Genomic DNA, 26,156 nt, shown 5'->3' with positions numbered 1-26,156 from the left:
CAATCCAATCATTATTTAATGGTGTTTAAGTCTAGATTTGGTTAATTTGTACTTGATTCTTAATTTTGATTACAAACAATGAAATCAAATGTAAAAATAAGAAGATATTGTATGAATACCATTGAGTCAACTATCTACTAAAGACCAACTGATGTAGATGCAACCAACTTTAGGTCATTGAATAGCCATCAACATTTGTAACCACTAATGGCTATACCAATCGTTTTATCAGATATGTTCCTTATGTCGTAACTACAATCCCCTTCCCTTTCATGAATTTGACCTACCGAATTAGACTATTTACCGGATTTGTAATCACATAAGCAACATGACGGGTGCCGCATGTGGAGCAGGATCTGCTTACCCTTCCGGAGCACCTGAGATCACCCCTAGTTTTTGGTGGGGTTCGTGTTGTTTATTCTTTAGTTTTCTATGTTGTGTCATGTGTACTATTGTTTTTCTGTTTGTCTTTTTCGTTTTTAGCCATGGCGTTGTCAGTTTGTTTTAGATTTACGAGTTTGACTGTCCCTTTGGTATCTTTCGTCCCTCTTTTATCATTAAGCTGATTTGTTTCTTAAAGTCTAAGGGGCAAAAAATACCAAAGGGACATTCAAACTCACAAATGGAAAATAAACTGACAATGCCATGTCTAAAAAAAGAAACAGACAAATAAACATACACAAGACACAACATAGAAAACATATATTAGATTTAAAGCAACATAAACCCCACCAAAAACTGTGGGTGATCTATGTATTTTCCCTTTGATAGTCAATAATTTGAGGCTTTCAAGATTTGCCGGATCATTGATTTTGAGGGAACCTGTGGCTATTAAAGTCTTGAGCCTTGAACCTTCCATCATTTAAACAGGTCCATGACTTCTTGGTAGGCTTTTCACTTGGAAAATTAAAACTATCATGGACATATCATTTTTTGTCGAGCCTTCAACTTTTGTATGCTAGTTCAGTAATAATGGATGTCCTACGAAACTCCGAAATATACACAAGAAACTAAAATCAAAAATCATACAAGACTAACAAAGGCCACTCAGGCAAGAATGCGGCTGGGTTAAACATGTATTTTAGATCTCATTGTTACCCTCCACATAATACCTCTAGCCAATGTAGAAAAAAAATCCGCACAACAATACACACAGTAAAACTCAGTTCAATAGAAGTTGACATTGAAAACCAAAAATTTGAAAAGTTGTGCCAGAGATGACTAACCAGTAATTTGATAGAAAGAAATTGGGGGATCCAGTTATTGCAGAAAGAGGGGGTTCTGAGAGAAGTCACTAAAAACTAAAGGGAACGGCAGTTAAAAGCCATTAAAGTGTATAAAAAAAATCCCTCATTTTCAGCCCCCCTAAATATTATATACCAATGAAAACCTTAAGTGTTTTAAATGATTTTAAAATAAACTTATGAACATTAAATTAGAGAAAATGACTGCATCATTTAATCCTCCCACTGTAAGGTAATTAAATGGTTGATTGGTTTTACAATTGCTACATAGCTACAGAAAAAAGCCTTCATTAAAATCTTTGATTGGAAATAGAAAATTCTGACAGGCGAATGATGATTTGAAATTTTGAGTTCCATCCTGGATTATAAAAACATACTTAAATATTTACCCATAATGAAGTGAATTTATTTGAAGGTTTATAAAACAAAATGCAAATGTAATTGTTTAAGCTGAAATAATTTTATAATTGGGATTATGGAGCGAAATGTGTCATTTTCTGATGAAGTGCCTCAAGGTAAGGGTGTATGCCAACTTAATCATTGTCTCTGTAAACATAAGATGATGTGGTATAATTGTTGATAAGACACTCTGCACCATGTCAACTGAGTACATGTAAGCTGCGGACCATGTAACCCTTAAAAAGAAGGGACAAAAAGGGGGGTAATCCTAATATGAACTGCTCTCAGCTAGACCATTTAGGGCTTGTCCATTCATACAGACAATATAACTCAATGTTGTATTTTATTATGTTGTTATGTTGCTGGCTTATCGACCTATAGTAAAAATTTTGCTGTTGTATATTGTTTGGTGACCTCTAGTCTACTGTTTACTTTTGTATATTGTTAGATATTGTAAAATATTGCACTAAAAATGTTTTTATTTTTTTGTAATCAATAATAGTTTTCTTAATTAACACAACAACATATCTTCTTCCTATTTCTCAGCACTCTAACAGTTTGCAGTTATTGTATAATTGCACTTACACTTAGCTGAAAAATACCATTGAAAGTTAATTTCATTATCAATTGAGAGATCAGCACATGCTATTTGTACTTGGAAGCAATAATTCAAACTAATTTCTATTGTTCTCTAATTGTTTTGATGAAAGTTCTGTAAAAGTTGATTTAACTTTTATCATCTTTCATTCAATTACAGACTATAGAAACCAGGTCACTGTTACCAAGGTTTGAAACTAGTTGTGTTGGTCCTTGAATCAGATATTATTTTACTGTTGATGGTATCTTTAAACTTTGTGTAATATATTGTATTTTAATATTTAATGGATCAAGCCATGCATTCGTTTATATTCAATTGATTCTGAAAAAAAGAGCAGATAACTCTCTACATAATCTGCAATATAATTATAAATTGTAAAGCAAACAATTCAGAAATAATTAAAGCTTCAATTTTCCTGTCTAGACTAAAAATAAAATGGAAGCAAGATTCATGCTGAACAAAATTTGGCATAGTTCACTATCTATGCCCATAACAATTAATTATATTAACACATCAAAGATAGATATTTTATCGTGTTGATTTCGTGTTTTTTTTTCACACCATGATTGACCTTGACCTTTGCCTCAGTACCTGCTTGCTGTTGTATTCACGGTAATCCTTCTTTTAACTAATTATATTTTGCAATTTGCACTTTTATTTATTGATAGCTCTTTTCCATGATTATTAACATTTTTTACATGCAAGTGCACAAATGGTTTCAAAGATCAATGCATGAGGATTTTCATTATCCAAACATTTTAATCAGCTAGAGTTGACTTTTTGTTGCATTGTGAAATAAAAAATGTTAAAAATTTTGAAGTCTGTCCCTCCGCCAAAATCATCCTCAAAGCATTTTGTTCTTTTATTTCTAGATTACTATTTTGAAGTAAAATATTTTGGAAAAGGAAATAAGTTTTAATATAAAACAGAAATTTATGTTTTAAGTTCAAAATTGAGGATGGCTTTGAATTAATGTACCTAAAATTATTTATTTACATGTATAATTTCATCATCATTATACACAAATTTTTTTTTATATGCTTTATGTGCTTGAACTTTATTTTCAGCTTAAAACTTTGTTTTCAGGTTTGAATTTCACATGCCATTCCAAAGGGGAGATAATAAACATGTTTTTTTTATCTGAAGTTATCTCCCTTTCACATCAGATGTTTTTCAATTCAGTATAGAACAGTGGAGTTGTTTATATCATGTTAATTATTTTAAGTTGTCCAAAAATATAAATCCATATATTATCATATTTTCCATGGCTCAAACATTCTCTTTGGAAATGAATGAACGGTCACAGTGGTCTCGGTTGACCTCAACCTGGACAGCAAGAAGTTGTGGGTTTCCATCCCTTTCTTTACAGTGTCAATTAAAAATTTTAAAATTGGTATTTGCTGTTTTTCTGCTAATAGGGGCATGGCAAATAGCAAAGACTGTTCTGCTTTGAGTTAAAATAATGTGTTCAAAGACGTCTACATTTCTACCTTTTGGACTTATAGCACATTGTAAATTGTAGGTCTGGGTCAGTACAAAAATGGGATAATTTCATCATATTCTTATCCCATCCACATTTAAGCACCCTAATATTTGCTGCTAGACAATAAACCCCAACCAATATATTTGGAAGTTTTGTAGAATGATGCTCTGTGTCTGAAGTTAGAACACTTTGTTTCTTAAAAAAGCCCCCAAATAATAAATAACAAAATTAACTTGTTATAAGCAGTCATGATACTATACAGTATACTGACAGTTAAAACAAACATCATACGCCTTCATGTTGAATGGGGAGAAAACTGCTTTATAGTATAATTGAGGTTACCTTGCTTTCCTCTAGTTTGGTACTTTCTGTTAGATTTCCGACAAAGGTAAACTAAATGTAGGGCATCATGGCATGTTTGTGCTAAAAGTTTATGAACTTTTATGGGTAACCTGACAATTGTGAATTTAATATGCAATGTTTTCTGAATGTTTACTGCAAAATTTCAAGGTTACGATCAGCCTTTTATTGTACATGTGTTTTATTATTTTTATTTATGCTCAGCCTCTAGCCTCCAAATAGTGACATATCTTTTTGATGATTTTAATAATTGTAAAGTTGGCATAGACATGCTAAAATATAAACCAATTCAACTTCCAGATAGGAAATAAAATTTTGAAAAAAAGTAATGATAATGTTTGAATGAATCTTTTAAATTAAGTGTTTGAAATTTTATATTGAATTTTAATGTGCTTCGAAATTTACATATATTTTTAGGGTTGCATAATATTCACATTTTCATAAGTAGGTGCATAGTTTTTGTCTTTATAAAATTTTTCAATAGGATTTGATCATTCATTAAAACTTCTAATGATGTAAATTTTTGATACAATCTCGAACCTAAATTACATTTTCCAAAAATAATGTCTTTTGCAACAATGGAGAAAATGTTTCGTAAGATTATTAGATTGAAAAAAATGTTTGTTCTTGGTCTGAAAGCTTTAAAATTTGAATTTTGTATTTGGAAGTTTGTTATATCCTTGGCTCCAATTCTGAACTGATTTATACTTTCCCTGACCAATCTGACTCAGGTTGAATATTTGGTTATGTCTGTCTCAGAATATCTGTCCTGAAATTCATTTCCATTATCAAACCTTAGTTTGCCGCAAGCAAATCTAATGAAACGTCTACTTAAGGGCATACGATACAGTTACAGGGAAGGCAGTGACGTTGCTAACGTAATTTGTTATTTTCGCGACGTCAAACTGTGACATATTGGGAAAAGATGCATTTTTCGACTGATTTTTATCATTTAAACTGATTTAATTTGAAAACGAGTTCATGGACCCCTATTTTTCAAAACGGCTTTTTGTTTCATTTTTCAGGGAGATTATGTGACCCAAATTTTATAAAACTGTAAATAGAGGATTTTTTTTTATTTAGATAAACATGCAGTAAAAAATGACGTTTTTTCCTCAATTCATGAACATTTGATAAATCTGAGTTATTTCTGAATAAAAAATTGCATATTTTTTTAGGATATTTATAAAAAACAGAAATTAACGATTATTTAACAAAAAGAAAATTGTGTTTATCTTTTATAACAAAAAAGTTATGTCTTTCTTTCCAAAAAGAAATTACGGCCACAAATCTGAATTTTGAGCAAATCTACAAAATTTCTACCGCATTTTACTCAAAAAGTAGCACCTGAAGGTATATTTTTTATTACATATTTGATTTAATCAGGTTAAAAATAGCCTATATGCAAATTTTCATGAACTTGTAAATACAGGATCAAAACTGTATTGTATGCCCTTTTAATGCTTATTACCACCAAACACAGAAAAATTTTGGGTGGTGTTGTTTCACTATTTTGAAGTTATGTTCCTTTATAAATGAAAAAAATGATTGAATTTGCTGTAATTTTACCATTGGGGACCTTTGTGTATCATTGAAAAAATCTGTTATTTTATAAATGCGTAATGCTCTAGATCTCAAATTTTTCATATGTCAACTTTTAAGTTTTTCTTGTTTTCCTTACATCAAACAAAACTGCAGCAATGCCCAATGAACACATGTTGAAAGAATTAAATCTTTTCCTGATCATTGAAAAAGAAAGTTGAAGTTTGTCCACATATTGTCCTCATATTGTCTAAAAATTCATAAAAGAAATAGATTCCACCATCGAATCTTTTGAAATATATTATGTAGAAATAAGAAGATGTGGTATGAGTGACAATGAGACAACCCTCCATCAAAAATAAACCATAATCAAAGTACGGTCTGCAACACAGAGCCTTGGCTCACACCGAACAGCAAGCAATAAACATGATAAAGGGCCCCAAACTGACTTGTGGAAAACAATTCAAACATGGAAACCACAGTTTAATCTAAATAAAAAGCGAGAACTGAGAAACACTATTGAACCACTTGTATAAAGGACAACACATTTATAAACATCCAGGGTTCCCTACTTTGGACAGGATGTGTCTCCAAGACAGTTATATTATAGATAGATAAAAATTGCTTGGCAAATTGCTTGGCAAATATAACACTTATGTTTTTAAAAGTTTAAAAATTTTAACTGCCACAACTCTCACGTATATATCACACACATTATATGCATAAGTATAATCAATATTTAATGGTCTTTCATCTTAAAAAAACTAATTGGTGTTTAAATTTGGCTTTCTATGTTGAAACTTCATGAAGATTTTTTACAATTTGAAATTTGAACTTGCCCTTGGAATGTATAACCTCTTTTACTTTTATTCATACAAAAGCATAGAAATATATATTTAGCTATATATAATTCCAGCTGCATACATTTGAGTTTTAAAGTAAACAAATTCTAATGCCACCTGCTAGTTGCTCGCTCCTGTCAACTTTATACCTGTTCATAAATGATCTATCTTTTATTCATTTTGATAATTCTCTATAAATATTCATTTAACATTATATAACTCATTGCAAGTCTTGCGTAAAAAAGTAGATTCAGTCTGATAAACTCCCAAGCATCTTTATATAATCACTACTAATCTTTTATTATTTTCTATAAATATTTAAGAAGTTCTAAAGCTATCCCTTAAATGTATAAATTTTTTTTTAATTGTCAATATGATTTACTATTTCTATAACATAACTCTGCCACAATAATCCATTCTCAAAGCCATGATTTAATTCCAATACAACATGGGCTGCACATTAATATAGGTCCACTTTGAAATGCTGCTGGGTTAAACATCGATGTTTTGGGAGATCTCCCCTCCCCCTATAGCTCTTACCAATGTAGAATAAACAAACACACAGCAACACATCAACATGTTGCCATTGAACATGTTTGACCCTGTCCGATTCTGTGCATGCCTCTTCCAGTAAGTAGCCTGTAATTCAGTTGTTGTTTATTGTTGCTGTATGTCATATTTGTTTTTAGCTCACCTGGCCCAAAGGGCCAAGTGAGCTTTTCTCATCACTTTGCGTCCGGCGTCCGGCGTCGTCGTCCGTCGTCGTCGTCGTCCTGCGTCCGGCGTTAACTTTTACAAAAATCTTCTCCTCTGAAACTACTAGGCCAAATTAAACCAAACTTGGCCACAATCATCATTGGGGTATCTAGTTTAAAAATTGTGTCCGGTGACCCGGTCAACCAACCAAGATGGCCGCCATGGCTAAAAATAGAACATAGGGGTAAAATGCAGTTTTTGGCTTATAACTCAAAAACCAAAGCATTTAGAGCAATTCTGGATTGGGGTAAAATTGTTTATCAGGTCAAGATCTATCTGCCCTGAAAATTTCAGATGAATCGAACAACCTGTTGTTGGGTTGCTACCCCTAAATTGGTAATTTTAAGGAAATATTGCTGTTTTTGGTTATTATCTTTAAAAATATTATAGATAGAGATAAACTGTAAACAGCAATAATGTTCAGCAAAATAAGATTTACAAATAAGTCAACATTACCGAAATGGTCAAATGACCCCTTTAGGAGTTATTGCCCTTTATAGTCAATTTTTAACCATTTTTCGTAAATCTTAGTTATCTTTTACAAAAATCTTCTCCTCTGAAATTACTGCGCCATATTAAACCAAACTTGGCCACAATCATCATTGGGGTATCTAGTTTAAAAATTGTGTCTGGTGACCGGGTCAACCTACCAAGATGGCCGCCATGGCAAAAAATCGAACATGGGATAAAATGCAGTTTTTGGCTTATAACTCAAAAACAAAAGCATTAAGAGCAAAACTGGCATAGGTTAAATTGTTTATCAGGTCAAGATCTATCTGCCCTGAAAATTTCAGATGAATCGAACAACCTGTTGTTGGGTTGCTACCCCTAAATTGGTAATTTTAAGGAAATTTTGCTGTTTTTGGTTATTATCTTTAAAAATATTATAGATAGAGATAAACTGTAAACAGCAATAATGTTCAGCAAAATAAGATTTACAAATAAGTCAACATTACCGAAATGGTCAAATGACCCCTTTAGGAGTTATTGCCCTTTATAGTCAATTTTTAACCATTTTTCGTAAATCTTAGTTATCTTTTACAAAAATCTTCTCCTCTGAAATTACTGCGCCATATTAAACCAAACTTGGCCACAATCATCATTGGGGTATCTAGTTTAAAAATTGTGTCCGTTGACCTGGTCAACCTACCAAGATGGCTGCCATGGCTAAAAATCGAACATGGGATAAAATGCAGTTTTTGGCTTATAACTCAAAAACAAAAGCATTAAGAGCAAAACTGGCATGGGTTAAATTGTTTATCAGGTCAAGATCTATCTGCCCTGAAAATTTCAGACGAATCGATAGTCAAATTTTAACAATTTTCAAAAAATTTGTAAATTTTTACTAACACTTTTAACTGAAACTACTGGGCCAATCATTATAGATGGGGATATATGTACGCAGCAAGAATGTCCAGTAAAGTTAGATCTACAAACATATCACCATCACCAAAACACAATTTTGTCACGAATCCATCTGTGTCCTTTGTTGAATATTCACATATACAAATGTACCAAGGTGAGCGACACAGGCTCTTTAGAGCCTCTAGTTTTGTTTACATTTTTTTTAACAAAAATCATTATCCATTTTGAGGCCATTTATAACTGAGAATGTGTTAATACATTTGCTCATTGTTGGAAACCATAATGTGATATACAACAGGTCTATAGTTGTTTAATTCTATGTCATATTGTTCTGGTGGTGAGTAAATTGTCTCATTTGCAAATATACCACATCTTATTTGTAAATCAAGGTAAAGCTTATGGTTTAAGGCAAGAACTAAACCCCTGTCTGAAAAGTGTATGCATTGAAACTCTTCATAGATTGGAATTTTATACCCCTGTCATACAAGTGAGAGGTTTAGCAAGCTATAACACCAGGGGTAGCAAGCTTTAAAAGCTGATTTAATCCACCATTTTCTGCATAAGTAAATAGCTATAGCAAGCTGGAATACGACAGTTGTTATTCATTCTGTTGATTTCTTTGAGCTTTTGATTATTGCATTTGATAAGGGACCTTTTGTTTTGAATTTCCTTCGGAGTTCAGTATTTTCGTTATTTTATTTCTTAGATATCGGGTTTAGGCTTTTGTATACCATACATTTATTTTTGAGAATTTATAAAAAAAATATTTAAATTAAAAATGTCTATTTTCTTTTTCAGTGGTAACTGCAGGTCATGGAGGTCATAGTGGATCAGGAACATATGTCCGTCCAGGAGGTGGATATGTTTATTTGGAGGAGGATCTCACTAACGGTCAAGTGATGGACGTGACTGACAAGTATGTTGTTACAGAGCCATCCAGAAGACACATGAGACATATGCAGGCACCAGTTAAGACCCTCACAACCAATGGAAGCATGATTTCTGCAGAACCTAGTCTAATTAGCATGCCAAGGCATCGACAGGAAAAAATCGTCACCAGAGTTCTTCCAGCTAACCAACAGATTCAAAGAGTTGCTCAGCGACGTGTAGTATCGCCCCAAGTTGTTCAAGGAGGTTATAGGACAGTGATTGACAGTTCAAGGGGTGTGATGATGAATGGGGGACAACAGATCATTAGACAAAGTCAACCATCTGCTAGATATATTCAAAATCAACAGGTCATCAGAGAAGTTCAGCCGTCTGCTCGATACGTTCAAAGTTCACAGGTCATTAGGGAAGAGCGCCCATCTCAAAGATACATACAAAATCCACAAATGGTTCAACAGGTTGTTCGACGATCGGCTCCAGGTAAGCAATATTACGTCTCAAGGTCGAGTGACTACACGTCTGGGTCCTCGTCAGATTCATCAACCAGTGAATCGGATGAGGAAAGAACCGTCATCTCTAAAGGTGAAGTGGTACATGCTGTTATCCGAGATAACTGGACCTTCAGCAAGAGGGAACCAAAAGAAGAGAAAATCGTCACCTCTGTCAAAACTAAAAAAGGTCATAAGGATGACGATGCCAGTTCTTCAGCCTCGTCAAGTTCTCTAGAAAGCAGGAAGCTGAAAATTTTGGAGCAAGTACGCGATAATGGCGTGGAAAACGGACAAGTGATTGTTAATGATAATGGAACACCGGTCATTGTTAAAATGAGAGGCAATAAAAAGAACAAAAAAGAGAAAAAGGGAAAAAAGGAAAAAAAGAAAGCTGAGGGTAATTTTATGTTATATTGATAGCATCTCGCTTAACCCTGCACTATTACTATCCTAATTCAAGTTAGTTTATTTTTTTCCTTTTTTTTTCGATGTTTTTTCGTTGTATGAAGCATGAAGTAGTTGACAATTTATTTTGTGGAAACATAGTTTATATATTTGGACTTTGATTGTTTTATGATAAATGAAAAATTAATTGTGATTCATTATTCATATAAGTATGGAAATTTTTGTATTGTAAATATATTTGAATTATTTGTAAAGATTCTGTAGCTTGAAACATGCAGCATTTAATTTATTTTTCTTGAAAGAAATTGATACATTTTCATTCTGTGAATCTTCAAAGGAATTCACTTAAAATTGAGATTTTTAAAAAAAAAACTTTTTAAGTTTTCCACAAAATCGCTATTATAATTCATTGTTGGGATATGGACAGTTTCTTATGAGAGCAAAAGCTTGATACAAATGAAGTTAAATTATAAAAAATACCTACAACCTGTGCTTTTGGCTGACCTTGATTAAATATCCCATAAAAAAAATCAAATTTTCTGTGTTTTAAAACACTGACTTTTGCTAAATTTCTTGCCACGATAAACTTCTTTTAAAGAAGTCTTGGTACTAGCTTTAAAATCGATAATAAAAACATGAATTTAGAAGTGAAGTAAAACATGATATAAGTATGAATTACTCTACTTCAGTAACAATTGGCAAAAAACAAAAGGAACCCATTTTAAACTGTCAACTACAGATAACTTTTGAATTTGAAAGAAAACAAAATATAAAGATATGCCCATCAACTCCTTTTCCTAATTGTTTATTATGAGCAGTTGCAGATTAAAAAAAAATCAGAAAGGAGGGGGGACTGACTGCAGAAAAGCGGGCCTACTACAGTGATTCATTAATTAACCAAAATGTTCCAACTAAAGTAGGGCCCTTTCCGACGTGGCTCCTTCTAAATCCCCCTCAGCAGAAACACAGGTTTTTTGTTGTAAGCTATTTGGTTGTACAGTTCAAGCTTTTGCTTCTGTGCACATGCTAACCCATATTTCAGGCTGCATGATCTGTAATGCTATGTTGTAACATAAAGAACCAAGTGATTTTCACAGATTTTTTAGCAAAATGGGTGATTTAAGAATTTAGGGATTTTCATTTTTTTCTTTATTTATCTGTTTTTCACTTATTTTCAAAATATGTACATATAACTTTTAAAGTTTTTTGGTGCTGATGGGTCGCTGTCTCGTTGAAAAATACCCTTATTTTCTCCTTACTAAGAAATATGGACAATTATTATAATATTTTAAATTGCCATAGTTACGAATTAAAACCTTTAAACTATAATTCTAATTCTTACCCAGCACTTTAACTCTTGAATACATATATGCTAACTCACAGCCTATAAGAAAAATAACTTGTAAATGAAAAGTTATTTTTACGTATGAAAATTCAAAAGGTGAAATATTATAAGCACACCTCTTTGCAGAATCTGTTGAAATAAGCTTGGTTTTGCCAAATTATAATTTACACTTATATGTCGTAATACTGGTAAAAGATGTACCCCTTTATTTCATATATGTGCAAATATTTATATATACAATTCAGTTATTAAGCTTTTGTTTAAACTACATAACTTTTAAACAATTTTTTTAGAAGAAACTTTATAAAGCAACACGGTGCATGCAGTCTGAAGCTGTTTTATATTAACAAAGTGTACTCCGGAATGTCATATAAATCTATATCATTCATATACAAGTAGCTAAAATATCTGTGTGCTAGCTATCCTTGACTTCATTAATACAAATGTTATACATTGTAAACTATTCTGTATATTTAGGAAATGTTTATTACATACAAAAACAGTGATTGTAGGCCCTTGTGATGATAGACATTTTGAGTAAAGTTAGATTGTACTCTGAATCAGAAATCAACCAATCAAAGAACTACAATGTAGAATTGATGTTTGAGCAATTGATTTTATATACTGAGTAAAGTTTTAACAGCTGCAAACCCTAGTCATGTAAATGAATATGTTCCCGGTCCATAAGCAATGATAAATTTTAAGGTTTAGTGGTAATTTTCTTAGTACATGTACTTAAAATCAACAATTAAGTGGTCTCTATCAGCTCTAATTTAACAAATGTTTTTTACTAAGGAGGAAAAGACTAAGTATGTGATGCTTACATTTACTATACAAAAGCTCACTCATTCAGTGGCAGATCTAGAAATTTAAATAAGTGGGGGCCCACTGACTGCCTAAGAGAAGGGCCACTGAGGTCATGCTTCAGTGATTGCCTATAGAATGTTTCCCCCCAAAAAAAGGAGTCCCCTTGACCCTTCTCTCTAAATCTGCCTCTGTCATTCATAAGTGTTTTGCATTCAAAAGCCACTCCTAAACAATGCATTTCCTAAGAAAAATAGCAACATTTAAGACAATGCCATGATCAATGTCCAGTACATGTATTAGTGCTTGAATGCATAATAGATACTTACACGAACCAATATACATGTAACATGTGTTTTAATCCGTAGCATGTTTGTAAAGCAAGTACTCATGTATGTCATGACAATTAAAGTTCAAGACTATTAACACGATATGATCGGTAATAATTAAAAGCTATCAAACTTCGCTGCTTGTTAGATAGAGCCTCAGACTGCATGCATAAATCGTGATTTGTTTTGTTTTTCGGAAGCTGTGAAAGAAACTAGAAGAATTTGATTTATATCTTTAAATATAATTGTGACCAAATGTAAAAAAGAATATGATTTTTGTTGCAAATTTTAATGTTTTAATAATGAAGTCTTAAAATCTTATTTGGCTAGTTACACAACTTGCTACAAGCATATGATTCATATATTGTTGAATTAGAAAAAAAAATCTCCGATTATTTTATCTTTGCAACAGGAATCATACTTGTATAATTACACTACAGCTTGGATCGTCGAAGACAGCAAACTCATGTCCACTCAAATTTTACCCTGTAAAATACTTGACCGTAAATTCAAATTTTTTTTTAAACAATTGGAATTTTTGACTCTTGAAAAAATAAAAAAATATACATTTCTATTAAAAAACAAATGCCTGGTGATTCAAATTTGCCTGTCCACTTCATCATCAGTGGACAATAAGAGGATTATCAGTGGAAAAAATAAAATTATCTCAAGCTGTAGTGTACTTTTTCCCCTGTAGATCTTAAGTGCTTTTATTGTTGTGTAATTTTAATTAAACAAAAGCTTGAAAACTGAGTTGTATTTTGCTTATGTGATAATTTAGTGCTGTTTATAATTACAGAGCTGTATAGGCTTTAGGTAGGGAAAATAATGTTGTTTGCATGTTTATAAATATATATACAATATTTTATGTAATAATTTTCATTTTTTTTACATTATAATTTTGTCACAGAAAATACAATCGTCAGATTTAACAAAAAGTGAAAATTTATGAATATCGGCCATTTTGAATTTAACTGATCATGTTTAATTTGTCTTATGAGACATACTATAGTGTCTTTGGATTTATTTATAACCTTTTTTTTTTAAAGATACCAATTTTCTTGGATTTATTAAAAAAAATTGCAAATTTATTGATTTTTTTTTTAATTTGTAAAAAAGTTAATTTGTGGTTCACTTTTACACACAAATCTATGAAAATAAGTATCAATGAAAAAAATAATAAAAATTCAGTTTTAGAAACTTGCATTTATCATGTTTATACATTTGATGAGTTGCCAAGCAGCCGCAATGACTATGTTTCAAAATATTTATAAAATTTAGTATCTCTGCCTTTTTCAGATCTGACTGTATTTTCCATACCATTTCTAGATCATGCAATGCAGTGAATGTTGCTCGTCTTAAATTGTTTATAGAAAATTTTACAGAGGAGTTTTAAAAACACTTTTGAAAAAAGGAGATGTGAGGTCATTCAATGACCCAATACACCTTATCGCTTATCCCAGCTGCACTGGAGACTTGAACTTTTGACGCACACAACAATCACTTTTGCATTGTGGCGTCAGATATTTTGTATTATGACAATCATAATTTAACGGGAACATTGTGGTATCCAGTAATGGCGGACAAATAGCGATAAGGTGTATAGATTAACTACCCCCTTTCCTCTTTTAGTTTTTAACCAACTTTTGAAAGGTATATTTAAGAAATAGGATGGAAATTGGTATTGAAGCACTAAACTCGCAATACCGCAATCAAAATAAAAACATTCCCCCCCAAACAAAATTAATAAAAAAATTGTTGAAAATTGTTTAAAGTTATTTTGTGAAGGTAGAATTTTGTTTGTTGAGGTGCTTTTGAACCAAAGCTATGCACTTTATTATTTATAATCAATTAAAATTCCTTAAGAAAATTTATTGTAGGTTGAATGAAGTATGTACATGTATTGAAAAAATATGTGCTCAAGTCAATGAAGCAAAACAGCGTCATTTTAGCTACGAAAGGAGGCGTAATTTGAAGGGCGTTAATTTTGTAACTTTAGAGGTTCATTATTCTAAATGGTTTCTATTAAAATGGGTGTTCCAGGATCAAATATTAATGTGGGGGTGTTGAATTTTTTTTTATCCTTTAATTTCCTAATATGAGCACCGAGTCATTAAATTAATAATGTACATGACAAGAGAAAATTTGAGATGAATACATTTTTTTTAAAAGTTTAAAATTACATAATAAACTTCAAATTAGTGTGGAAGATAAATGGTGGATATTGCTTTTTAATGACCAGAATAAAGTAAATCTGATACTAAAATCTTGTTTAAAAGTTTTAATTTACTTTTAGTCCACGTCTTCATTTAAAGTGCATAAAATTAGTTTCGGTAATCATTGTGGGGGACACATTTTTTCATGTGCTTATCTAACCTTTCTTAAAAGTATATGAATTCCGTTGATGTTAAAATCAAGACATGTTTTTGACCTCTAGTAGTTTAAGTGAAAATTTATGTGTTTTCTGAGTTGCTGTACGTCTCTTCGAAATACCTTACATCTCCATGTTCTCAGATTTGGAAAAAACTATTTTTTACCGTGAATTTATGGTAGTAAGTTTCACATATCAGAATGATAAAAATGGGAAAACAAAAAGGCGAAGAGCAGGCTCAGTTGTTCTAGTTTAGATTATATTAAATTAGAATTTAGAGCTTTACACATTTCACTGCATGGCATGTTATTCTAAGCGCAATCAATGTACAATTTAAAAATAATTTATTTATTAGTAAAGCATGCTTGTCAATTTTAATTTTATATTTATATTGTGTCATATGTGGTTATGGTGTTGTACATTTGTATTATAATCTTTCTTTATGTCTAGCATGGGTTATCTCCCATTGGCAAGAGTTATTTCCCTTGTTTGGAAATCTTGAATTGCTAAGTTTTCTCCACCCTTGAACAAATGCAATGGCAATATTCCTAACAAAAAGAACTTATATCTATTGCCTATGATTTATAAGGCAAGCCCAAAGTATCTTGTTTCTGAACTTGGCAAGTAATGTTATGAAATAGCTTGCCTGCTTGCCATTTCTAGTTTTGATGGCCTCAAAATGATTGTTCTTCTCCAAAAAGAACTTTTAACTGAGTAAATTTGACCACCAAAATTTAGCATTTATGAAAATAGAAAATTATTACCATGTGCCAGAAGTTGTCTTGTGTGATAAATGGTAGTGAAAGGGGAGAAAACTCTTACCAAAGGGAAATAGCTGTGCTTGATAAAAAGAAGTAATAATATGACACTTAACATGTTCACTGTGAAAATTATTTGTTCGTAATAAAATAGAAAGATTTAACAATTATTATATTAATGTTTTTGTCTCAATGTTTACGTCTTCAAACTAAAACAAATATACTATATTCAAATTAAATCTGCACCTTTAAAAACATTTCTTGGAAAAATGATACTTCTTTATGATTATGTACTTTCTTGGTAAAAATATTTTTTTGGTAGTAGATTAATACCCAAGGATGTAGGCTAGCAATTTAAAAAAACTATCAGACATTAAATATTTCTATGGTATTCATGTATTGTTTCCAAATTATTAGCAAAATATACATGCATGAGTAAAGCTTGTGAAAATTGATACCTTATAACATATATTCAATTCATTTATGTGCAGTTTAAATTATGAGTTTTCCAAGAAATAATTAAATAAAAGATTTTAGTTTAACAATGATATTTAAGTCCTTTTTATTCTGAACACCTGGAAATGTTTATTAAGTTTCTTACTTTTTTTTATGTTGGAAGTCAATATTAACACAAATTGAGAACAAAAATCATGAATTTATATTTCAACATGACCTTTGACCTAATGACCTTGTTTGCAGAGTCAGTGCCAGTGGTTAGAGCTAGAACAGAACCAGAAGACTAAATAATTCACAAACTAATAAATTTGGAGGGATGGCTAGCAAATAATACTCCAACAATGGCAAATGCAGCTTCCATGTTTCACTAAAGAGTTGTCTATCTTGTCACCAAAAAATCTTAATTCATTCAGTACTGAACTGCAATAATATCTTGTGTTCTTGGAAACAAATTGAACAAAAACATTATAAAAATTGTATTTTTTGAAAATTTCTATGAATTGTCATTATTTGTTTAAAATAAACTCATTTTGCATTGAGATTCACTAGCTATTGTTATTTATTATAGTTCTGTAAACAAAATGTTTGTTTTGTGCTCATATTTGTATTTATCTTGAATTTTGAAGCCATTTGTGAAAAAGGGAGATAACAATAAAATTACATTTTGACCAAAGGAAGCAACTCACTAAATTTTGTACAACCATTTGGATGGTAAAGTTTAAATTTAATTGGAAGTAGTTTTGGCTTATCAATTTGCATGTCACAGTTTGTTGTAAATTGCAATAAAGAAATGTAGTGGTTAATTAAGCGTAAATATTTTTCCTTTAAAACTAGATTTTCAACATGTTAAGAAATAACTTAAAAGTTCATTTAGATAGATTGTTTATGATAAAAGTCTCTTTGACATGGAAAGAATGAGATCTTATTTTCTTTTTTAAATTCCCAAGTTTGATGGATGTTTCAATTATTCATACCTTTTGTATTGATTCACTCGGCAGAAGAATTAGGCCAGTTCATTATCAAGAAAATTATGTCTAATTTATGGGAAAAGAAGTCGTTTTTCTCAGATGTACTATTTTAACCCATACTTTCTCATTTAGTAGATATTTTGTGAAGAAAAATCTTTTGAAAAAGATTCATCGCAAATAAAGATAGGAAAAACAAGTTATAGTTTATTATATCATTTCTAATGTATGTCTGCAATAAATCATGACTCAAACTCCATCGACTCTTCACTTCAATGAATTCTTTGCCTCAATGAATTCTTTACTTATTACTTTCAATAGGTAAAAAATACAAAGCAAATTTATTATATTGACTAGCATGAAATCACCATGTGTAAACAGCGTACACAATTGATTCATATGAAAATTCTAGATAAAAATAGATCACCATCGTAAAGCTACGTGTACACACTGTTAGGCCTTTGTTTATTCAAGTATACCATCTTAATGTCAAAGCAACTACGAATGTTTGCTAAACTAATATTTTTAAAATACTCGATTATATATACTTATAATGTTTGTATTTGAAATTTCGTATGAATAATTTTGTTAACCAGTCTATTTAAAAATCTCACTATATCAATAAGGCATTCCTCATCAGACCGTGAAACTTCGTAAGAAATCTTATTGTTAAAGTTTTAAATTGAAAACTTTTGAATTTTGACATCATCACGATATATTTTCATCTAATTGGATGTCTCTTTTGATATGGAAATCAGTTTTTTTAAAGTTTTCTTCGCCTTTCTGACCTTGCAATAAATTTTGCTTTAAGTATAGGCATTTAATTGAAAAATAAAAAAGAATTCTTTTAATTGAGGCGATAGATAGTGAAGGGACATTTAGTTGAGTTCTTACATTGTCCATAATTTGGAATATTTATTTGGGTCATTATCATAATAGATGTTCTACTTATAAAAATATCATCCACTCATGTCTATTTAATAAAATTGAGAATGGAAATGAGAATGTTTATTTGCTTTTAATTTTTTCTCAATTAATTTGTATGATCAAAAATATATGTAAATTGTAAAACATTCAAAGTCAGAAAAGAATTTAAATCACAAATTGATTGGTCGATCATAATTGATCTTATTGTAGGATTTATTAAACGACTGTACTAAGGGGAATAACTCTTGATACAAAACATGAAATCCAGGTTATACATGTATATTTTTTTATTTCATTCATTTTTCAAGAAATTTTGCACTGTCATCATATATGAAATCCTGATTGTTTTCAATTATTTAGATTAGTTTATTTTGCATAATAAATATTATAATGCTTATATATTGTGTAAACTGCCAAAAATATTAAGTATTCAAAGACTTTGGGCGGTGATAGATTGTTATGTTTTGTCAAGTGGGCGGAGTCAAATTAATATGGTTTGTTATGTGGGTGGAGTCAGACTTAGCTGATTATGTTAATCAGATTGATTCAAAGTGTTCCATTTTTTGGTCAGCTTTCTGGAATTTTTTTCAAGATAAAAAAATCCATATTTATTAGTTATTTTGTCTAGGTCTTTGAAAACAGTTTTGAATTGGTTCATGTTCCTATACTTCACTATAATGTAGATTAGAACATTTAATTTTTTGAATCATTGATATTTTTTTTAATTGATAAATTAAAATACTTATGGACACTTAAAGTGATACATCTGTAAAGGTTATATAAAGTTTAGGTATATTATCCTAGAGATAATGTTAAAATTGTTGGAACTTATTTAATTTAGCAAACATTTGCATCATAATTTAATATGTAAAAAATGTGATTGCTTTAAATTTTACATCTCTTTTGAGATTATTTTTGTATTTAAAACATCAAAGGTCTTTAAGAAATGAAAGTTGTTTATGTGTAAATATGCATTTATTATGGTATTAAAAAGAGGGGAAATATATTTTTCACATACATAACTGTATATCAGAGCTGATATGTTTTGAACATTAAATATGTATATTTCAAATGATGTAAAAAATATATCTTTGTCATATTTAATTTTTGTTTATATATTTACATTTAACTGCATAATAAATTTTTCAGAAAAAAACCCATGAGTTTGTTTCTTTTGACAGAAAGACAAATAGAGTTATCTCTCTTTGAATATTAAATGGAGTTGGATAAAGAGGAGATAACTTAATATGACCAATTTCCAGAGAGTCCACCCCATCTTAGATCAGAAAAAATTACACACAAAAAAAAACCCCACCCAAAACAATGTTTTAATATGATTTCAGGCGCTTTGGCACAAAACAATTTTGTTGTAAATTTTAAGTTACAAGCTAGTATGAAGAAGACCTGTAGAAATTCTGGAGGACCAATTTGTATTAACATTTGTGTTGGTTGATGTGATTGTTCTCTATTTTATGCTTAATTGAAAAGAAATTCTTAGTTTGGGTCAACAATATTATAATCTGCATTTAACAATACATCACATGTTTGATATAGGAATGAATTTTGAATATTATTTATTATTTTCCTCCAGTCATGAGTCATGAGTGTCGATCATATCCTCATATTAAATCAATTTTCCACAGTACATTACATATATGAATATTTGTGCTATTAAAAAGTTGTCTTTGGGAATGTGTTGTGAGAGTCATAATTATATGATATTCTAAAGGTAGTGGAAGTTTTACAGGATTGCTTCCCTTTGTACATGTAGTGGTTACCTTACCAGCCATATGCAATTGAGCCTAGAAAATACTTTTTTTATGCCCACCTACGATAGTAGAGGGGCATAATGTTTTTTGGTCTGTGAGTCTGTTCGTTCATCTGTTCCGCTTCAGGTTAAAGCTTTTAGTCCAGGTAGTTTTTGTCTAAAAAAAAGTTGCAGAAAGCTCGACATAGGGATAGTGATCTGGCGGGGGCAACTGTGGTGTTAGCTAACTTCTTAAAAGCTTTATATTTTAGAAGGCAGAAGACCTGGATGCTTCATACTTTGTATATAGATGCGTCATGTTACGAAGTTTCCATCAGTCACATGTCCAATGTCCTTGACCTCATTTTCATGGTTAAGTGAGCACTTGAAAAAAAAGTTCAGATTTTTTGTAATGTTAAATTCTCTCTTATTATAAGTAATACGATAACTATATTTGGTATGTGCGTACCTTGCAAGGTCCTCATGCCTGTCAGACAGTTTTCACTTGACCTCGACCTCATTTCATGGATCAGTGAACAAGGTAAAGTTTTGGTGGTCAAGTCCATATCTCGAATACTATATTAAGCAATAGGTCTAGTATATTCGTTGTATGGAAGGACTGTAAGGTGTACATGTCCAACTGGCAGGTGTCATCTGACCTTGACCTCATTTTCATGGTTCAGTGGTTATAATATATAGTTAGGTTTTTGTGTTTTGGTCTGTTTTCTCATACTTTATGCAATAGGTCTACTATATTTGTTGTATGGAATGATTGTAAGGTTTACATGTCTAGGGGGCAGATGTCATTCCACCTTGACCTTATTTTCATGGTTCAGTATTCAAAGTTGAGTTTTTGAGTTTTTATCTTTTTATCTAATACTATATGACATAGGTCAACTATATTTGGTGTATGGCAATATTTTATGATCTTGATGTCAGTTGTGCAGGTTTTATTTGAATTGTGACCTCATTTTCATTGTTCAGGTTTTATTTGAATTGTGACCTCATTTTCATTGTTCAGTACATGTATTAAATTTTTGTGTTTTGGTCTGTTTTTCTTAAACTATTAAGCAATAGGTCAACTTTATTTGTTGTATGGAAGAATTTTTAGCTTTACATGTCTGCCTAGCATTGTTCATCTGACCTTGACCTCATTTTCATGGTTCATTGGTCAATGTTTAGTTATCTTGGTTAATATTAGGTTTATGTGACGGTTGTAATAAAGCTTTATATTTAGGACTATCAACTTAATATCAATGAGTAGTAAAGAAGGCGAGACACTTCAGCGTGTGCACTCTTGTTAATAAAGTCATATCAACTTGAAACTTGGTACACATGTTCCCTTTGATATGATCTTTCTAATTCTAATGCCAAATAAGAGCATTTACCCAAATTTCATGGTCCACTGAACATAGAAAATGATAGTGCAAGTGGGGCATGTGTGAACTGTGGACACATTCTTGTTTATAGCTCATTCAGGTAAAGCACTACCATGTATTACAGAGATATTGGGTTTGAGTCTCTGAGGAGACAATGTGATGATGTTCTATAAATCATGCTCTCCTATTACATTTGACATATAAGTTAAATGGACATAGATGATACGATGACCTTTGTTTAGAATTGATACAAGTCTCCAGGCAGCTAATCATAGGCAGTTGAGCTAGGATAGTTCTTCTTTAGTTCAGTTGGAGAAGCACTGCCTTGTAACACGGAGAACCCTGGTTTGAGTCTTGGCCAGAGCATCATTGTGATTTCGTAATACATTTAATAAATATATGTTTACATTAAGCACATAGTTCAATTAACATGGAGGTAATTTGACCTTCGTGGTAATGGATACATTAGTCTCTACTCTCTAGCAGTTGAAACCATGTGGTCATTAGATACATCCACTTACCAAATACATAATTATAAGTAATAGTAAACTATAATGGGTTGGTAATTACTTTTGAAATGACAATTAACAGTACAGGGGTAATTAACTTGACGAAACAAGAAAGTTATTGAATTAACCAATTTTAAACTATAGAAAATTAGATATTTATATTGTTAAACATGAAGAAGCTGGCGGACGCTGGTGAATTATTAATTTGGTTAATTTGCATGTTTTGTGTTTGCTGGTATGAAAAACCTTTTGAAAAATCATTTTGAATGTTCTTTCACCAAAATGCTTTAAAGGTTGTTTTCTTATGAGATCTAACAGAAATCACTAAGCCAGTCAACACTGATGTTGATTGTTTTAATTGACTCAGGATTACTAGTCAGTCAGTTTCTATCCCGGTCCTCCACCCAAAAAAAAAATACTGCCACAATGGTAATCACTAAGTGCTGGACATTTAAACATGCTTTTCTGTGCTTCAATCAAAATGGGCTTCCCATTTATATCCCATTTAAATTATTAAAAGATGCTTCCAATTCTTACATGAATAAAGGCAAATTTTATGATACATGTACATCTAAACCCTAGTTTTATAGTTTTTTCCTTTAGGCCTCAAAAGACCTGGAAAAATCAAAAGTATTGATTTGGTTGTAAGATCTATTTAAATCATTGATTGTTTGAATGTGTAATTACCACTTTAAAGAGGAATTGCAACTTCAGGGAGAGTATATTATCTAATTTGCTTAGATAGAAATTAAAGATGTTATGTATAGATGTAAGAAGATGTGTAAATAAGACAACTCGCCATATATCTGTGGCGGATCCAGAAATGTTCATAAAAGGGGGGGACTGACTGCCTAAGACTGGGGCGGCTATAGTCATACTTCTGTGCTTTTCTATATATTCAAACATTTTTTTTCACATAAAAGGGAGGCCTGACCCCCTGAAAACTCCTCTAAATCTGCCTATGCACATGTGAAGCATGTACAGATCTGGATTTTGTAAAAGAGGGATCCCTAGCTAACTTTTGTTATACTTGTAAAAAGTCTATGCATTTAGCATATACAGTATGTAGCTTTATAATCATATCTTTGAAATCAATCGTTCTGTTGTTATGCCACCAACCTCTTAGCGTATCAGTGAGCATTGACTAACAAATAGATCCATACATATTTCTTGATTTGTAGCTAAATTATAACAGACTACAGTAATTTCTGGTTAATTGGAAATCCCAAAGTAATTAAATATTATCCCTTAATAGCTTATGTATAGAGCTACTGGTCTGTATCCCACAATAACTTTTGTGTTTTAAGATTACTGTCAATGCCATAATAAGATTTCTGTTTAGTTGATGATCCATGTTGCATGGAAAATGCACTGTATGTAGCTTGTTTCATATATGATCATGATATTTTAGATTACCAACATACCATATTCAGATCCCTTTGATGGTAAAACTTATGTTGATTATATAGAGAACCACTGAAGCATGAGTGGCAAGCCCCCTTTGTGGCATTCAGTGGCATGCACCCACCCTAATAAAAAGTTCTGGATCAACCACTGCATTATAACAACACCTATAAATGTTTCCTTTACAAATAAAGATAAACAACAAACCACACATGTTCTAGATTGGTAAGGACTTGGTAAGAAGTACATTTGACATTAGCTTTAAAATGTTTAATACATGTAAGATAACATTTTTAACCCCAGTGTTTTGTCTATGCTAAACCATAGTTCTAAAATTTCACTAGTAGGTATACATATATACAATAAAAAAATATGAAGTTCTGAAACCCACCATACTAACAATATGGCCAAAACAAATTAATTTACTTTTATATATTTTCTAATTTATAGTCTGTTAAAAGAAGATAAAATTGAGAATGGAAATGGGGAATGTGTCAAAGAGAAATGTAGCGAGAAATTCCCGCACCTGGAGGCGTCCTTCAGCTGGCCCCTAAACAAATATATACTAGTTCAGTGTTTGTTTGTCTTTAACATTCAAAGAGTAGATGGGGTTATTTCCAAACATTCCAAAGCAGATTGGAGCAGATCGGCGGTTTTTGAATATTATGAAACCTTAGGCACAGTGAATTAGATCCATTCCCCAATTGACCCAAATCGTCCTGAATATGCATGAAATATTTGCCACTGGACATTTAGCAACCAACAATCGAACAATTGACACACATCAGCAAGTACATGTACCTGCTGCCCATAAGAAGAGCCCATGATTATTATAAGCCATACATGGGTAGTATTTTCCGGACAATCATGAAATATTTGCCACTGGACATTTAGCAAACAGCTAACAATCAATCAACACTTCTTGCAATTGACAGTTGAAATTTGATTCCAACTTGACAATTTAATTTATTTCTTCTATCCAAAAGGGGAAATAATCCAATATTCCGAAAGAAACTAAAAGTATATGAATAAGACATTTCTTCTGGTCGTAAATAAACAATGAGTTTGTTTTTATTAGCGCTATTGATTTAAACCTGTTATTTAAGCAGGGAAATTGATTAATTAATGGAACAACTAAAATGTACCTGAAACTGGAAATTGGAAACTTTTATATCAGTTTTAAATATTTATTTAACAAGATATTCATAATGAAATGGACAAATATTGATAAAAAATCAAATATTTTATTGAATTATATTGTGAATGTTTTACCTGGCTTATGGGTGTTTTTTGTAGTAAAAAATTATAGGTAAATTTCGGCATTTACCAATTACTTAATGGGGTCTTTTTAATTCTAGGTTTTGCACAAGAATAAGGTATATTCACATAGTTTTATCTGACTGGTCAAATACTTTGTTGACATTGATGTCCTATTGACCATATACTCTGTACTATTGACCAGTTACTATGTTATAATGCATCCTTGATAAATGTGATCTCGATTAGTGATTACCCAAATACTACATACCTTAATTATTAATTCAGTAGGTATTAATTAATTCTGCCTAAACAAGATACAACTTATTTCTGAAAGAGTGTATAGTTAGATGGAAGATTCAAGTCTCATAAAAATGGAAAAAAACTTGATTTATAGACGGAATGGAAAATATTAATTCACAGAAAAAAGGGAAAAAAATATTTAATGACTAAGTGGAATAAAATATTTCATGGATAAATGGGAAATAAATAATTCAGAAGAATAGAAAAACTCAATTCACTGAAGAATTGAAAAGAAATAATTCAGAAGAAATTGGAGAAATCAACTTGCAGTATTAAAAATAAAGTGAATAATTTTGGTTCCTAATTTGGACCTGGTTTATGTGATGATAAAATACCGAAGTTAGAGATTAATTGACATTCTTTGGTGGAGTATTCAAACTTGATTAGAATTTTGATAACATTGAATGTTCTGCATACAATTAATGCAGAAAGAGAAATCTGTGTAATCAATGAATGATAGCATTTGTGGCTACTATTATACTAGATTTGAAGTGATGAATTAAATTTGAAATAGACATTGAAACATACATTCTTAGTGCAATACTAAAAGTTTACAAGTATTTTGAACAGTTTCTGCTGGCTGATCAATGGTGACTTAAACAAATTTGAACTTGAATGTACAAAATTTGAATGCTAATGGATGGACGATGCCTTAACTGTTCATATTTTTTCATTAAGTTTTTGACGTCAGTTTCTTCATTAACAGCTAGTTCTATATACATGATATAAGATATTAACACCTTTTGAGTTAAAAGTTACTTGTATGGTGATGTTAATACACAAGTAAAATTAATATTTTACCTATGATTATAAGTTATTTTTGAAAGATGTTGTATTATAAATTATTTGGAACATACAATTTTGTGGAGTGATACATTTTTAACATTAATTCTATGGAAGCTATGGAGCATCAGGATAGCTTGGAGAATATAGACAACCAAATCAGTAAGCAGAAATTTTAAATTTGATTTATTTTAATTTTAAGGTATAAAGTTTAACAGTAAAAAGATGGTCGCTACTCTGTTTCAAAAATAATCTTTTTAAGTGACTGCAATAAATTGAGAGTATATGAAAAACAGAACTTAAAAAGCAAAAAAATTGAAAGATCATATATGTCCTTGTTTTTGAGATAGTGGCTTTTGAAAAGTTTGCAGGAATGATTCTCTCAGGATTTTTCAAACATTAAAAAAAATGGAATCTTTTTCCTTAAAAGAAACTATGAAAAAATA

The 26,156-nt window shown here is 31.0% G+C and overlaps 1 protein-coding gene across 1 annotated transcript in view; it reads left to right on the top strand.

The window, feature by feature from the left end:
• Positions 1-26,156, top strand: part of LOC134683452 (1-phosphatidylinositol 4,5-bisphosphate phosphodiesterase delta-1-like) — a 91,198-nt gene that overhangs the window by 8,163 nt on the left and 56,879 nt on the right. The window contains exon 2 of the mRNA XM_063542743.1: positions 9,388-10,365. Coding sequence (XP_063398813.1) covers positions 9,388-10,365 — 978 coding nt within the window. The remainder of the gene's footprint in view (positions 1-9,387; positions 10,366-26,156) is intronic.

Source organism: Mytilus trossulus, chromosome 9, assembly GCF_036588685.1.
Source record: "Mytilus trossulus isolate FHL-02 chromosome 9, PNRI_Mtr1.1.1.hap1, whole genome shotgun sequence".
Lineage (NCBI taxonomy): Eukaryota > Metazoa > Mollusca > Bivalvia > Mytilida > Mytilidae > Mytilus > Mytilus trossulus.
This window is presented reverse-complemented; position numbering and strand designations above follow the sequence as displayed.